This window comes from Panulirus ornatus, chromosome 21 (genome assembly GCF_036320965.1).
Source record: "Panulirus ornatus isolate Po-2019 chromosome 21, ASM3632096v1, whole genome shotgun sequence".
NCBI classification, from domain to species: Eukaryota; Metazoa; Arthropoda; class Malacostraca; order Decapoda; family Palinuridae; genus Panulirus; species Panulirus ornatus.
The window spans coordinates 13188977-13206381 of NC_092244.1; the positions used below are offsets into that span (position 1 = coordinate 13188977).

General features: G+C 47.2%; 1 protein-coding gene across 1 annotated transcript in view; it reads left to right on the forward strand.

The window, feature by feature from the left end:
* Positions 1-17405, forward strand: part of LOC139756376 (uncharacterized) — a 380293-nt gene that overhangs the window by 34050 nt on the left and 328838 nt on the right. The window contains 1 exon segment of the mRNA XM_071675765.1: positions 9884-9913. Within this exon segment, the coding sequence (XP_071531866.1) occupies positions 9884-9913 (30 nt within the window).

Genomic DNA, 17405 nt, shown 5'->3' on the forward strand with positions numbered 1-17405 from the left:
CGCGAGCGTCGCGCTGGTCATTAGTGAGTGGGGTGGGGGGCTTCAGGTTCAGGGGAGGAGGAGGAGGAGGAGGAGCTGCTGCTGCTGCTGCTGCTGCTGCCGCCGCCTTCTCGTTGGCAAGAGAGACAGACCACTTTATTCCACATGAATCTGACGGATTCCTTCTGCAACCTTGATGTTCTTTTGTTTGTCTGTTTGTTTGTTTGTTTGTTGTTCCTTTTGTCTCGTATCTTTGTATATTCCGCATTCTTGTGACTTTGGCTGTTCTGTTTGTTTGTTTTTTTTCTTTTTTTTTTTTTGTCGTGCAGAACATTCTCATCATTTTGAGCCTGTCTCTTCCTCCATCAACTCCACTTCCTCATATTTCCTCCTTTTGTGATTCGCCTTCCCTACCCCACGGAACGTAAAGAAAGAAAAAAAAGGATGACAAAAAAGAATAACCGAGAAAAGCAGTATTTACGTAAAAGTGACAAAAAAAACAACGAAATTCTCATTGATGCAAGAAAGCGAAAAGTGAAAGAGAAAATGGAGAAGAATAAATGAGGTGAGGAAAGTGAGAGGTGTTGGCTGTGTGTGTGTGTGTGTGTGTGTGTGTGTGTGTGTGTGTGGGTGTGTGTGTGTGTGTGGCTGTGTGTGTGTGTGTGTGTGTGTGTGTGTGGCTGTGTGTGTGTGTGTGTGTGTGTGTGTGTGTGTGTGTGTGTTTGGGAATAACAGGGTGTGTAGGTGAGTGGGTGAGTTAGAGTGGCCAGGCAGTGGTGGTGTTGGTATTATAGGCGGGTTGTGGGGCATTCCTGGCCACCTGGGGCCGCTCAGCCTCCACTGCTGCACATGTTATGCACTGCTCCCTCCCACACGCACACCCTCCCTCCTGCCAAAACGCTTGACCGCAGCCTCAAACCGACAGTTTCCTTATCATGTAAGTTTTCCTTTACATTGATATTGTCTGCTGGTGTTACCCGGGACCTTCCTCTGAAAGCTGTTGCAGCCCAAAGCAGCGCTACTTCCAGTAGCAGAGACATGTAGACCCCTTTGGAGTGACTTGTTCTTCGACGAGACTGTGGTACAGCCTTGCTGAAGGTAACTTTCCACTCAAGTAGGTAACCTTGAGCAGGTGGAGTCCGGTAACGCTTAACTTCCCCCCCTTCCCCCCTTCCTTTTCCACGGGCTTCCACAGTTCCAAGGCTGCGCTGCACTCAGTGGGAGGGAAAGTATATATCCGGTAATAGACATTTCTCTCTCTCTCTCTCTCTCTCTCTCTCTCTCTCTCTCTCTCTCTCTATCTCTATCTCTCAGCCAGACAGAGTATATCGACATTGGCAAGTGTAAAGGAAACATGTAACATTTGGCATGAGTACAGGCGTGCATCTTCAAGCCGCCCCCTCACATTACCGTCCGTCGACGTAAAAGCCCATGTTGCGTGTGTGTCGTGTGGGTTTGTGGCCCCGACCTCCTCCTGGTCGTGTGTTGCAGTGTTTCTAAAGTTACGAGACACCCGATGAACACCTTGTTTTTCTCTCCCCCCCGGCGTATATGACGTTGGTACTTGCTGACTGGTGGAGGAGGCCCCCCCTCGAAGACGGTGGTGCGATCCTTTGTGCACGGCGGTGCGACCCTTTGTGCACGGGGGTACGACCCTTGTGCACGGGGTACGACCCTTTTGCACGAAGGGACGACCATTGAGGACAGCGGTACGACCCTTTGTACACGGGGGTACGACCCTTGTGCACGGAGGTACGACCCTTGAGGACGATGGCACGACACATGAGCACGGTGGTGTACGACCCTTGAGCACGGCGGTACGACCCCCGAGGACGACCTTATGTGCACGACCCTTGAGTACGACGATACGACCCTTGAGTACAACGGTACGACCCTTAAGTACAACGGTACGACCCTTAAGCACGACGGTACAACCTTTGAGCACGACGGTACGACCCTTGAGCACGACGGTACGACCTTAAACCGGAAATTACTTGTCCAGGCTGTCGTGTTAAGGGGGGTCAAAACGGTGGCCGCTTCACTATACCCCCCCGACCGAACCCAACCCAAATTTCAGTTTCCGGTGAAAAAGAAAAAAAAAATGTTATCTTAACTAATGGAGAAATTCTTTTGATCCAGCGACATGTGTATATCATATTTCTTCATGCAAAAACAAAATGGGTCGGGCGAAGGAAAGAGAAAAAAAAAATGGATGTGTTCCTTGAGAGAAAATTTGGCTAGACTAAATCTGGTGCTAATAATAGCCTTGGTAAGGGCAGGGGTGCGTTGTTTGTTTATCCCAGCGGCTCCCTGTAGCCAGGGGAAGGTGTGTGGGGTGGAGGGTACGGTACGTGTAGTGTGTGTGCTGGTGGTACGCTGGAGAGGAGGTGTGGGGTGGAGGGTACGGTACGTGTAGTGTGTGTGCTGGTGGTACGCTGGAGGAGGTGTGGTGTGTGGGGTGGAGGGTACGGTACGTGTACAGTGTGTGCTGGTGGTACGCTGGAGGTGTGGTGTGTGGGGTGGAGGGTACGGTACGTGTAGTGTGTGTGCTGGTGGTACGCTGGAGGAGGTGTGGTGTGTGGGGTGGAGGGTACGGTACGTGTACAGTGTGTGCTGGTGGTACGCTGGAGGTGAGGTGTGGGGTGTGGGGTGGAGGGTACGGTACGTGTAGTGTGTGTGCTGGTGGTACGCTGGAGGAGGTGTGGTGTGTGGGGTGGAGGGTACGGTACGTGTAGTGTGTGTGCTGGTGGTACGCTGGAGGAGGTGTGGTGTGTGGGGTGGAGGGTACGGTACGTGTAGTGTGTGTGCTGGTGGTACGCTGGAGGAGGTGTGGTGTGTGGGGTGGAGGGTACGGTACGTGTACAGTGTGTGCTGGTGGTACGCTGGAGGTGAGGTGTGGGGTGGAGGGTACGGTACGTGTACAGACAGTGTGTGCTGGTGGTGCGCTGAGAGGATCAGACGCCCGCATTGTGTGCTGGTGATGCGCTGAGAGGATCAGACCCCAGCAGTGTGTGCTGGTGGTGCGCTGAGAGGATCAGACGCCCGCATTGTGTGCTGGTGATGCGCTGAGAGGATCAGACGCCCGCATTGTGTGCTGGTGATGCGCTGAGAGGATCAGACGCCCGCATTGTGTGCTGGTGATGCGCTGAGAGGATCAGACGCCCGCGTTGTGTGCTGGTGGTGCGCTGAGAGGATCAAACGCCCGCATTGTGTGCTGGTGGTGCGCTGAGAGGAGCAGACGCCCGCATGGGTACGTACGTACCTTGGGTGCTGAGGTCGTCGTCTTACAAGGGAAGACAGTGGAAGACGGTGTTGAGTTCGTCTTTCAAGTTCCTGTCGTAGAGGGATGAAAATGGGAATGTGTGCTGCCGTAGCCAGGGGTATCATGTGGTGTAGAAGGTACGTAACCCACACACACACACACACACACACACACACACACACACACACCCGCTGCAGCTTGAGGAAGATGGATGGTGCGGCACGGCGGGAGTGTTGACGCGTACACCAACACTGGCGCGCTGCGCTGCGCTGCGTTGCGTCTTGCCTGTGTCTTTATTGGCGAGAGAGAGAGAGAGAGAGAGAGAGAGAGAGAGAGAGAGAGAGGTGACGTATTTCGGGAGATCGAGATACGGAATCGTTACACACGCTTCAAGGTTCCTGGAGATGTTGCTGACGGGTGTTGAGGGGTATTGACCTCAGGTGATGATGAGGGATATTGACCTCAGGTGATGATGATGATGATGGGTGTTGAGGGGTATTGACCTCAGGTGATGATGAGGGATATTGACCTCAGGTGATGATGATGATGATGGGTGTTGAGGGGTATTGACCTCAGGTGATGATGTTAAGGGGTATTGACCTCAGGTGATGATGATGGGTGTTGAGGGGTATTGACCTCAGGTGATGATGATGGTTCATAATGAGTACACGGTTGACCCAGGACGCGCGCCGTTCTAAGAACCCGGGTTAGTGAGGCACCAAGCGTACCCGCGGGGTAAGACGTCACACCGCCGAGCACAAAGAACATATTTGTGATCCCCTGAGCACGACGCTGGGTACGACCCTTGAGCACGACGCTGGGTACGACCCTTGAGCACGACGATGGGTACGACCCTTGAGCCCGACGCTGGGTACGACCCTTGACCCCGACGCTGGGTACGACCCTTGACCCCGACGCTGGTTACGACCCTTGAGCACGACGATGGGTACGAACCTAGAGCACGACGCTGGTTACGACACCAGAGCACGACACCGGTACGACCATTCGGTATGACGGCCTGGCGGCCTTTAACCTGACGTGACTAGATTTCAGAATGGCGGAGGGTAGAAATGTGCAAACCGAAAAGAATAGCAAAGTTTCATCACGGTGTCAGTTGCATCGTGGGTATGAATGGTCTTGAGAAATGCTGAAGGAAACGGGGTTGGTGACGTTTTAGTCTGCTGTGGGTGATGTCCACAGCATAGAAGAGAAAGTGTAACTCGTGTATGTCTGGGGAGTGGGGTTTCAGATGTGTGTATGTCTAACGGGATGGCACCAAGGACTCGTTTTAAGTTGAGAGGGCGGTTGTTTTGGCCCTCGTTGGGCTCCTTTCGGTGTGTGATTGTATTGTCAATTGTTATGGTTGCTGGAGGTTGGGGGAAAAGATCTGTGAGTAGAATTTACTAAAGTCTAAGGCACGGGTGAGCTTTACGTTTCGACTCGGGTGTTGGTGCTTAGCTTTTTGGAGTGGTTTGAGTGGGAGGGGTTCCAGTGCTGTTTGCAAAGACTTGAGTGTCAATCATAGTGAGGAGGGATTGTACCGGGAGGATCTTTGATTCGTTAAGTGTTGAGTGGTTGAGCATATGCGGTTGCTAAGCACCCACATATTGTCCCGGGCGTTCTCATTCTCCGTAGTTTGCAGCTCTGTTGTATATGTTCCTCACAGTTGACCAGGCAGGTAGGTTGGGCTGTAGTGGGTGAATTGTTCGTTGAGGACACTGAGGGATTCTTGTCCAAACCTGGTGTCAGTTCATGTTGTGAGGGGACCTTACTGCACCTGTGTTGATGCGTATGGCGTCGTGAGTGCACCGGCGTGTTTGTGTGTGTCGCATGTGATGCCTTAGAATAGTTGGTGTCTGCTTTTTTTCCCGAAGAGAGAATGGTAGGCCGCTCAAGGTGAAGAAGGGTTTGGGGGAAAGGAAGGGTACGATGAAGTTGATTATAATTGGCATGTCTGCTGCGCATCAGGGAAGCCCGGCAACAAACAGACGAGCAACGTAGATGAGCCGTTGAGTTGCCAGACTCAGCCACTACATACAGTAGGGCATAGCGTGGGCCGTGCACCACCACCCGCCTGCCTGCTTGCATGCCTGGCCACCTGAAGACGAGGAAAAATACTGCCCCACAAACTGTAAACAACATCCCTGAACATCTGACAGACTCGTGTGAAGGGTTGATGAGATTATTTCACCCAGGGGTTGAGGGTGACGGGGCCGTGCTGAATTAGGGTATGACAACAGGGAAGGGGGTGCAACTGCTCGAAGACGCGCGAGGGGGGAACGTAAGGTGTGAAAGAGGGGAGGAACGTTCCGCCGTTCCTCGTAAGGTGTGAAAGAGGGGAGGAACGTTCCGCCGTTCCTCGTACGTCGGGGAGTTTTAAACCTAGGGTGTGCAAGAGGTAGGAGAGGTGAGGTGGGGAGGGGGGAGTGGTAGGTCTGGCCTTCATAGGTGGAGGGGGAAGTTCGCACGCAGGAGGGAGGGAGCGGGTGCGTGCGTGGGCTTACCATGTTGAGGGGGGGAAGAGTGAGAGGTTGGCAGGGGGTGGGAGAACCACCTTCACCTTGGCAAGCATCATCACCTCTCTCTCTCTATCTCTCTTTCTCTCCCCGCCCCCAGCATTCACTCACTCACTCTCCCACGCTCACCTGCTGCCCCTCACCTTCTGAGCGGAAGAAGGAGGAGGAGGTGGAGGAGGGAGGAAAGGTAATTACATGGGCTGCAGGTGGCGGGGCATCACAGAGACCTGGGCTTATTTATATACCTGGTTCACGATGCACCCGCCTCCGTGGAGCCACATGTGTGGTGCAGGTGTGGGCTCGGAGGGTAAGATGACAATATTGTTCACTAAATAATGATAATCATTATAATGATAATTAAGATTTATAGTTTATGAAGTGGAAACGAAGGCTGAAAATATACCGAGCAAATTGACAGTGTAAACAGTGAAGGAATAAAGATTAGGGGAGTGTTTTCAGTAGGCGCTGTTCACACAGACACTGGGGTTATCACGTCTGGTAATTATCAATGCTCACGATGGTTGGCCTGGGGCTGTTCTTGGTGCAGTTGGGGACGAGGGATCTCTCGTGGCAGGAGGAGACGGTGGCGGGGGCCGGTTTCAGTCGCACTTCTCCAAAGCCAGTGAATGAGGGCGAAGTGGTGGTTGGAGAGGTTCGGGAGGGCAGCATCTTTTTCTAAGTGTGGTGTGAGAGGGGACCAAGGATGATCCTGCTTGCCCTCGCTCTTATTTTGGGATGGATAAGGAGGAGGACCAGGTGAGAGGGGAGTGTGGTAGGTGAGTGCGGGGGGAGTGGAGGTTGTGTGGGCGGGTGTTTATCAGTTCAGGTGCAGCAGGGAGAGAGGGGGAGGGAAAAAGCGTCTTGAGTCGACAAGGAGTGTAGAGACGATAGCTAGATATGATGACAGCACTGACGTGTTCCACCCAGCTTCAGTTTATCGACTAGAGCGACCCCGGGGAGCTTGGTGGACACGAGCAACCGGGGTTGGAACTGGTGGGGTCGTCTAGTGAGACAGTAGGGGACGTGACTGGGTTGGGCGAGAGGCTGATTTCCGTGATCACAGTGTTGGTTTGATTGATGGTGACGTGGCTGGCGGTGGGCCAGCCGTAGATGCTGTCAAGGGGGTTTTGTGGAGGGTGATGTAGCCAGGAGGTCTGTTGTCAGCCCGAACACCAATGGAAGCGTTGTCGACGGTCTTCCGTGGAGCAGTTGCCACCATCAGTGCATCATTCATTAAGGACAAGGAAACACAAGGGGACCCATGTTTATGACCTGTGGGACGCCACGGGTGAGGGAGGGCGAGGGAGACCATGGCTTCTGTGTTAATTTCGCAACACCTCGACGCTTGCTGAGGAAGTGTGCGAGCCGTGGACCGAGACCCTGTCGCCTATTGGTGGTGGTGGCGTTGTTCATTATGTTACGGTTGACTTAAAGTCAGAAGGTTTGGTGAAGTCGTGGAGACCCTGAGGTGAAGTGTAGGAAATTGACGAGGAAATGGGTTGTGTAAGATGAGGTCTTCATATTTCCTAACGGCTGAGGGTTTATAGAACTTGCAGATGTCTGTTTAAACCCAGTTAAGGTGTTCAGTTAGTAGGTTAAGGAATAGGGTGGTAGCAATGAGTCGTAACTCATTCTGAGGTTGTGGGCTTTGTTGCTTCGATGGTAGGGAGGTATAATGAAGTGTTCCAGTCAACTGGGCGTTTTGTACTGATGGAAGAGAAGCGCGGACGATGGATCACGTGGGTTTCGTAGCTCGCAGAATACCTTATACCGTCATCGGTAAACCAGGTGGTACATCATAGAACTCTGCCTTGGGAATGTATAACTTCCTCTAGCGACTTCAGGTTCTCTGTACTGACCCTCGGGGAGGTGTTGGAGTCCGGAGTGAAGGTGGGAGGGAGGTGTGTCAAGGTGGGGGAGTCACTTAACAGGTTGTGCCGGGGTGATCGTTAATATGCTGAGCTGTGTTGTTCATCTGTAGTGATCAACACAGGGAGAGAGGAAGGAATGTGCTTGTTCACGTGTGCTGAACAACTCGTCCAGTTTCCCACACCCTTTTGGATGGTGTGGGGCTGTTTCAGGTGTTGAAGCTTACTGCAGTGCAGTAAGTAATACATGAATTATTTTGTCACTAAGACGCTTGTGAAGGTCAGGGTTGTTATGGTGAAAGCCTCGGATTTTGCTGCTGTTTTCCTCTGTTTACTGAAGGGTGTCGGCCAGGGTAGCGTACCTCGGCTGGGTGGAGTCTTACAGGGGAAAGAAGCGATGTGTGGGGTGCTGGTTGTGGTGGCGGAGGTTGACATGGAAAGGAATTGTTGGAAGGGAAGAGGAAGGGATTACGTGAGGGACACAGATGAAAGTAATGAACGAAGGGGAAGGTCCATTGTAAGAGACATGAACTGTTCGCTTACCTGACGCCGTATTGAGGCGTGTATACTTGTGGCAAGTATATATATACACTGCCCACCCTCCTGCCACATATACTATTGGGTAGCCAGGTATGTTTATTAAGCAGACGTTTAGAAGCACTATGGCCCGGGGAATATTACGAGTGTCAAGCAAAATATAACGAAGATCTCATTCAAGGGTTGTGCCTGCCACAGCACACCCCTTCACTGGCCACTAGAGGGCTCAGGAAACTTGAGTGAGGACATGTGGTAGGGAGGGTGTGTGGCACAGTTGCTTGGTGAGGGGAGAGGGTGGAATACTGAAGTCAGGGATTGTCAGCCGGAGGGCCCAGCCCAGACGGGAGGGGTACACGCCAATTCCAACTTTATGAGTTTATTTTGTGCTACACAGTAATGAAGACTTGAAGTATGTGTAATCACACGACTTGCTGTGTGATGAGTTTATTTCTGTGACCAACTCGTTTCTAATGTGATCCGCGTATATCCGCGTATTTCCGCGTGGTCGCGTATTTCTGCGTCGATCAGGTGGCCTCAGCGTTTGTAGCGGTTAACACGCCCGGTGTTGTGTGAGGAGGCTGCTCTGGAGGAGGAAAACTGTCGCCCATATGGTTGTATAGACGTCGTGTCAACAACGCCATGCGGGGAGAGAGAGAGAGAGAGAGAGAGAGAGAGAGAGAGAGAGAGAGAGAGAGAGAGAGAGAGAGAGAGAGAGAGACATACCCCTACACACAACCTCACCGTTCATGGTCGGGTGGTTTGCCTGGCCCTCACCACGACCCCCCACCACCATAATATGACCGACACACACACACACACACACACACACACACACACATACACACACACACACTCACCCATCCCCACGGCACGGCGGCCGTACCCATGGCCCCGCACCGTATGTGACACCATATCCGGGCCTTGGAGTTACAGTTCACGGCTTTGCACCGTGAACTGTACAAGTGCCACCATAGCACGATAAGTACCTCCATAGCACGGGTCTCTATCACCACACCATGAAAAAGTGAACCCCCACCCTCTCTGACACCATGACAGTATACCACCATTACCATCGTTTGAACCATACCATTACCACCGTACCATGCCAAGGAAGTGTCACTCCACCATGTGTATGCCGTCGCCGTACGTGGTACCATATTCCACCATACCCATCCCATCACCAAGCATGGTGCCATGCCATTACCATACCATACCACCGTATCTCTTCCCTTTGTTTGCCATGCCATACCATTTTATCAACTATTTTTCACCATTTCGATTATCTTCTCTTGTTTACTCTTGCCCATTGTATACCCTTAAGATACCAATCAGCAGTTGACTTTTGAATTAGAAACATTTTAACATTTCTAAATCCTCTTATCTCATTTTGAATTTCAGATTCTCTTTTTTCTTTGATGTCACGAACTTTCATCCTTATACCTGCTCTTAAAAGATAGCCATTGCTGTGCAGTACAGCTTGTTTATATAGACCCTCTGGTTTATATCTATATCCCCTCTATATGGATCTGTTTAATACATATATCAATTCCTGATAAAGGTCCCCTTAACTGTAATAACCACCCCCCACTACCTTCCATGTATCCCCAGCTCCCTCCAGTCGGCTGTAATGCATTGGAGAGGAAGGCAGTGTACAGTAAACTCCTTAGGTATACTCTTGCCCTCGTAGACCCCATCCTAATGCATCATGTTTTCAATTTCAGTATAGCCATCGAACCTCGACGTATGCAGGAGTAAGTCACGCGAGTGTAATGGTTTCCCTCCTGTTTGTAATATAGTTTGGTGTGTACGCTTAATACGACGAACGGAGTTTGTGTTTTATAACCAACACGTACTGGGTTACAAAACACGCCAGGTACCCGCAGTGTTCGTGTTGTGATGCGTACTGTGTATGTCTAGGTGTCTTATCATGGTGTATACTGATGCATACCTGTGTCAACTCCGTTTGTAATCGTATTTTTGTGTAAGCCTACTTATGTCAACTCCAATTATAACTGTTGTATTTTGTGTATGCCTTGTATGAGGAGTTTGTATACCACCATATACATCAGTGTATTAATTGTGTATACTGTCACTTCATGTATAGTGTATACTGTACTTAGGTTAGTTTTAGCAGGTGTATTTTTGATACTTTACACTTGTGTATGGCTTGTATTATGCCTGTGTATGATTAGCACTGCAGTGTATACTTATATAGTGACCCTATTTCATGTCGTATGCCCTGTATGCTTGTATGTGGCTATCACATATAGCCAGTATGCTATTACTGTTGAGTATACCTCCACTTACGGGCATACTTGTGTGAGTATTCCTTGACATACTCGATAGCTATAGACCATGACGAACTCGATGAATGCACTGGAGCATGTACGAGTATATCATGACATACTTGTATGAATATAACCAGAATTGACGAAGTATACCATGGCATACTCAAAGGGTATACCATGACTTACAGGATGAGTATGCCATGACACATTCAACGGGTGTATCGAGACGTGCTTCATGAGTATACGATAACATACTCGAGTATATCTTGACGTATTCGTATGTTCACCTTGTGTGACGCCTGTATGTTATCCTGTATTGTGTATGACCGACATATACAGTTCTGTATATGTTATATGTCTTGTGTTCGGCATTTTATGTTCACTTATAAAAGGGTTAGACTTTGAGGGATATACCATGTATATACTTTATATAGCCTAGTATACTTGTGTACGATAACATACACTCCCCCTGTATGTGTTGTTATAACCTTTACGAATTGTTGTGATTTCCATACGTGTCCATTTTCTCGATGTAGTTTGCTGTATGCATATGTTGGTGTTAGGGTACATTACTGTATTGTGTATACCGTGTTGTATGCATATCAGGCAGTGGAAAGGACTGTGTGTCTGTGTCTGTGTGTCTGTCTAACCAAAGCTGCTTATCATGATAATATCTGTGTGATAATCCTAAATAACTCAGGTTTTGGGGTGCATTTTGGCTAATGGGGGGTTTACTGGCAGCTAGACTTGGAAGAGTGACCAGTGATTGTGATTGGACAAGTCATACTGACACGAGATAGTGAGTTAATTATTGTGATGCTGGTAACCATCATAGTAATGATAACCCTAATGTGATGCTGGTAACTATATCATTAACGATAACACTAGAAGTAACTAAAGCTCATGGGGGTGCCACTTGTACGAGAACTATAGTGTTTTTGCAGTAGCTGCCATTTACCACTACTGCTGCTATTACTAGCACTAATACTAGTAGCGGAGAATAATGATAATATTAGTTATATTAGCCAATGATAATGATAAGTGCAGTGAGAAGAATGACTGTAATGATATTGGTAAGAATATTGGCAATAGCCATATCAGAAATAATAATAATAATAATAATAATAATAATAATAATAATGATTATGATTGATAGATAATGATTATATTAACTAATGATAATAAATCATAAATAATAGATATGATTATATTAGATAATAATGATAAATGATGATAAATAATATAAATACTAATGATAATAATAATAATAATAATAATAATAATAATAGTAATGATAATGATAATAATAATAATAACAATAATAATGATAATAATCATAATTTTCCAATTTTCCAATTTTCCAAAAGAAGGAACAGAGAATTGGGCCAGGTGAGGGTATTCCCTCAAAGGCCCAGTCCTCTGTTCTTAACGCTACCTCGCTAATGCGGGAAATGGCGAATAGTTTGAAAGAAAGAAAAAGAAATAATAATAATACAGTTTTACGTATAATATAATCAGAGAACTCTTTGCCTAACATAATAATGATAAACATGGTAATTACAAGAGTCTTGATGATCTTGATAAACATAGTAATCGTATATATAAGATTATTACCTTAAGGAATAATAACTAAAGATATTTTCTCAGCTTTCTTCAATGAGTTGCTTTTGTTTAATTATTAATATCACAAGATGTTGATATCACAAGATGTTGATATCACAAGATGTTAATATCACAAGATGTTAATATCACAAGATGTTGATATCACAAGATGTTAATATCACATGTTGTTAATATCACAAGATGTTAATATCACATGTTAATATCACAAGATGTTAATATCACAAGATGTTAATATCACATGTTGTTAATATCACAAGATGTTAATATCACAAGATGTTAATATCACAAGATGTTAATATCACAAGTTGTTAATATCACAAGATGTTGATATCACAAGATGTTAATATCACAAGAGGAGGAGGAGGAGGAGGACATGTAAACAGAAGGTAAGGTTAAGCTGGGGACGTAGGGCAACGTCTTTCGTGTCTTGTGATTATAAAAGAATACCCAAAACATCGGCTTCATCTACGTCGAAATGTCCAGGATTGACTTTTGCAAGTCCCGAGTGACGTGCTGGGGTGGTTCTCACTCACCGTGGGGGTCGGGCGTCAATACGTCAGATACTGACTGCATACTTACAATACTGATGTGTTTTAGTAGTATTTTGAGTTGGTGTTTATGGAGAACGAATACACCGTGTTGATGTGGGTGAGGTTCTGCCGTGTACACACACACACACACACACACACACACACACACTGGTGGCGTCACCAGGGGGTGCTCATGCGGGGGGATCAGTTCATAACGGAGGCACATTACCGTGTGGGGGCGTCTGGTGGTGGGGTGGATGAGGGAGAGGTGTGGGTGTCAACACCCAAACACCACCACCACTGTAGAGCATATGACGTACTTCATGACGCGTCTTGCCCTGCGTCAGGAGACGCCCTCCCTCCGCCTAGTGAAACTAGGTCACCTGGTTCCCTCTCCTCTCCCTCCCTCACCCCCCAGACTCTCACTCCGTCAGGAGCATTGTAGCCCAGGGTAAACAAGGATTGTTTACACAGCGTCGCAGAGCACCGTCTTATCCGGCCGGGGTCCGGTAATCGAAGCGCCACTCTGGCCTAGAATCGAACACTTGGTAATTTGGTAAGACGTGTACCAGAGGCGTGGCGTATCAAAGTGTAAATGTTTTGATTTGGGGTTACTGTATACCCTGGTCCAGTCCACTGACAGCACGTCGACCCCTGTATACCAGCATCGTTCCAGTTTATTCTATCCCGTGCATTCTTTCACCATTCTTGATGTTCAAGCCCCGATCACTCAAAATCTTTTCCACTCTATTTTCACACACACACACACACACATATATATATATATATATATATATATATATATATATATATATATATATATATATATATATATATATATATGCTAACTTAATTTTTCTTGGTAAGTTAAAGAAGAGGTGTAGTGTTTCAAGACCTTGGCCTCGTGACAGAATACTTGGCAACAAGGCTCACCTCTGTTTGATCTTAGCATGCCACACTCCTCGTAGTTCTTCCCTCACTATTTTATTCTTCTATTTATGCATCTCCATTCCTCACCCTGGAGAATAAAGCCTGGGCGATCTATTCCTTCGGCCTTTGTACCCGTCGCCGCTAGGAGGAAGTAACCCCCTAGGCGCGGGAATACCCCGAGAAGGTTGGAAATACCGTGTCGACCATAAACACGATCTTCTGAAAAAGCAAGAAGGCGGTGGCGGGAGCGGCGCGGCCCGGCCCTCTGGTGGTGCTCAAATTAACTAGGGCAGCGGTTGGGGCGGGGGTATGTGGGAGGTGGTGGTAGTGTCCCTTCTCCACCGGGGGATGGGGGAAAACAGATGCTATGCGCCGGGTACACTAGAGATCAGTGTTGCTTGACTATCCCATAAAACTCTGGTATCATGGCGGTGAAGAAGGAAGGGCTTGATTTAAACGAGATCATTCTGCGTCATAAGGGTTACATGAGATGCATTTGTGTAGGGAGGAAAGTCCTTCTTGATGGCGGGGGAATCGTTGGCTACACAAGCAAAGACTTACACGTAAGAAAAATGGATACAGATGAGGTTTATTTCTTGTTATGTATGAGAAAAATGGATACAGATGATGTCTATTTCTTGCTATATATAAGAAAAATGGATACAGATGATGTTTATTTCTTGCTATATATAAGAAAAATGGATACGAATGAATTTCATTTTTTTGTTGTATATTTGTTTTTCCGTTCTGTTGTTGTGCTGGATTTGTGATATACCGAAGTATTTGAATTACAGTTTTGGAGCAGATTTTAGTGTCTAGTTTGTGAGTGGTCAACGGTGGGTTCATGTCCGGTGTTGTGCAAGTTACATACAGTCCTCTGTGTTGTGAGCCCACACTAACACCACATGTCCTCCTGTGTTGTGATCTTACACCACCCACACCACACACCCACACTCCGCTCTCGTGTGTGGCAAACATTTCATCATGGCTCAGTTCTATTTACCACAAGTTCACTACCGGGGTTACTGGGGCGGATTCTCCGGGGGCTACTCCGGTGCCTCTCTGGGGGGGGGAGATGAAATTAAAAATTGTTGATGAATTAGTTGATTAGATAACATGATATAATGGATAATCGTGAATTTAATAGACTACCATCTGTTACCTTACAACGTTAAGTAAGTACTGTTCTGTCTTCTCGTGTCGTGTGATTACGACACGAGATGAATGAACTGATGCTCCGTAAGTTCACACCGCGAGTTGAGATAGACCAAGATACGTTACGTAATAACAAGTGGTTTGTGTTTTGGTGTAAGATGGAAGACCGGCGTAAGGACCTCCACGCACCCCTCCCTTTGGAAAGATGTTGTGGGCTATGTTAGGCTAGGTTAAGTTAGGTTACAGGTTAAGTTAGGTTGTACATCCAACCCCCTAAACCATATCTGACGTAACTTAAGCTTGTAACTTGAGCTGATTTTCCCCCAAGCCTAGGCCAGAGGAACGTTGTGGGGGGGAAGGAAGCAAGCCAGTGTTCGTGTGTATCACGTTGTTAATCATAATGATTTATTGAAGACCATGTCTCGACACTGGGAGGGAGAGAGTAGCAGTCTGTGTTGTGTGTATAGTTAATACAGCGTTGCCGCAACCGGACCTCACGGATGATTTTCCGTTGGTAACGCTGCCGGTGGTGGTGACGTCACTTGGCATGATGCCCGTTTTCTATAGCCTTGATGAAAGAAAGGGGGGGGGTGACCATCGCACCTGCTTGGCCAGGTTATACCCTACGATACAAGACCTTGGGAGAATGATTTATTTAGTCTGTGACTGAGGTGTCCTTGCGTATGGTTTCCTTCTAATATGTCAGTATGTATTTGATATCTACTCTGGGTAGACGCTGTAGATGGGTTCAGAGGTATGGCCCCCCTCCCCCGAAGTGGTCATAAACACTGAAATACGTGCTGCTCGCTGCTCGTGGTTTGTGGGTGGCGAGAGGTGTTGACGCTCACAGCAGGTGTATGGATATTCCCAGTTACTTGTGCGTTTGTGTGTGACTTACCCTGTCTGGGCGTCCGTGGGTGTGGGTATGTGTGTGTGTGTGTGTGGGCGTGCATGCATACGTGTTCGCGGACTCATAGGAATATACTTGATCACGCGCTCAATTGTGATCCTTTCCAGTGTGTGTGTATATATATATTTTGTGTGATCGGGGCCTGAACATGCAGGAGGGTGAAAGGAGGGCAAGGAATAGAGTGAATTGGAGCGATGTGGTATACAGGGGTTGACGTGCTGTCAGTGGATTGAATCAAGGCATGTGAAGCGTCTGGGGTAAACCATGGAAAGCTGTGTAGGTATGTATATTTGCGTGTGTGGACGTGTGTATGTACATGTGTATGGGGGGGGGGGGCCATTTCTTTTGTCTGTTTCCTTGCGCTACCTCGCAAACGCGGGAGACAGCGACAAAGTATAAAAAAAATATATATATATATATATATATATATATATATATATATATATATATATATATATATATATATATATATATATTGACTTTAATGACCTGCTCTGGAGGAGTTATTGTAGGTAAATGTACATGATTAATGAGGTAGTTAATGTATTTGTGGTTATGAGTTACCTGAATGGTTTTACACTTTAATGAAGAAGTTAGAGAGATTTACGTTAATGGGGGGAGTGGCAGTGATGAACGAGGTAGTTAAGGGATTAATACTGGTATTTCTCCGTGAGTATGAATGGGTGATATGGTAGTGAAGAGATTTATATATATGGATTTATATAGGGGATTTTCAGCGTTTAGGTCATTAACGTGATCTTAAGGAAGAGTAATATACACATTTTTTTTTTTTGTCAGACAATCGTCTAGATATTGTTAACTGTGGTTGTGGTGGTTTACGAGGGTTGTCAAGTGTGTGTAGTCTAGTCGTTAGTGTATAATCAGAGGATGCGTGAGCGAGAAGTGTGTTCTGAGCGTATGCAATGTGTATATATAGTGCGTATATAGAGTGTATGTAGGTAGTGTCTATACATACTGTGCATACAGAGTTGGTAGGGGGAGGGTGTATACATATTGTGTTTTACAGAGGTGGTAGGGAGCGTGTATGTGTGCTGTGTATATAGAGCTGGTATGTAGAGTGTATACCTGTGTGTAGAGATGGTCGGTAGTGTGTTATGTATGCATAGTGTATGTATGGAGATGGTAGGTACTGTGTATTACGTACAGCGTCTCACATCTGTACACCTGTGGTTCAGCGTTTCACATCTGTATACCTGTGGTTGAAGTCTATAATCACCTCTGCTGTGAGTCATAGCGACGTATGGACAAGTGGGAGAAATACTTCACTTGAAAATATACACAGTGACTCACCACCCGAAAAATATAGACACTAAAAGAGTCGAAATCGAACTCCATATCTTTGGTTTTAATCCCTTTTTGCGATTTATATTTTTTTCAGACTCAAACAACCCGATCCTTTTTATGTTCGGCGCCACGTACTGTGTGTCTATTGATAGCAAGGCTCTGCTCATTCTTGGCGGCACAGTCGGGAATGCGTTATGTGGGAGGATTTTGAAGCGGTGGTGTATGTGTGTCATCCATTTTAAATACTCCACAGTAACTCCATTTACACTGAATGACACGACGCACCAGCTGGAGCAGGAGAAGGAGCACCACCACCACCGCTGTATTTATAGCCAGCATAACCGTAAAGAAATGTTGGAGAAGTATTCAACGTGCACTCTTGAGCTGCTGCTGCTGGCCAACATCCCCCACCCGATCCGGTCCTCCCAGGTACACATACCGTAGTTACCCCGACGAAAAAGAAAACTTTGTAGAAAATTGGAATACGACCAACGCGAAGGGG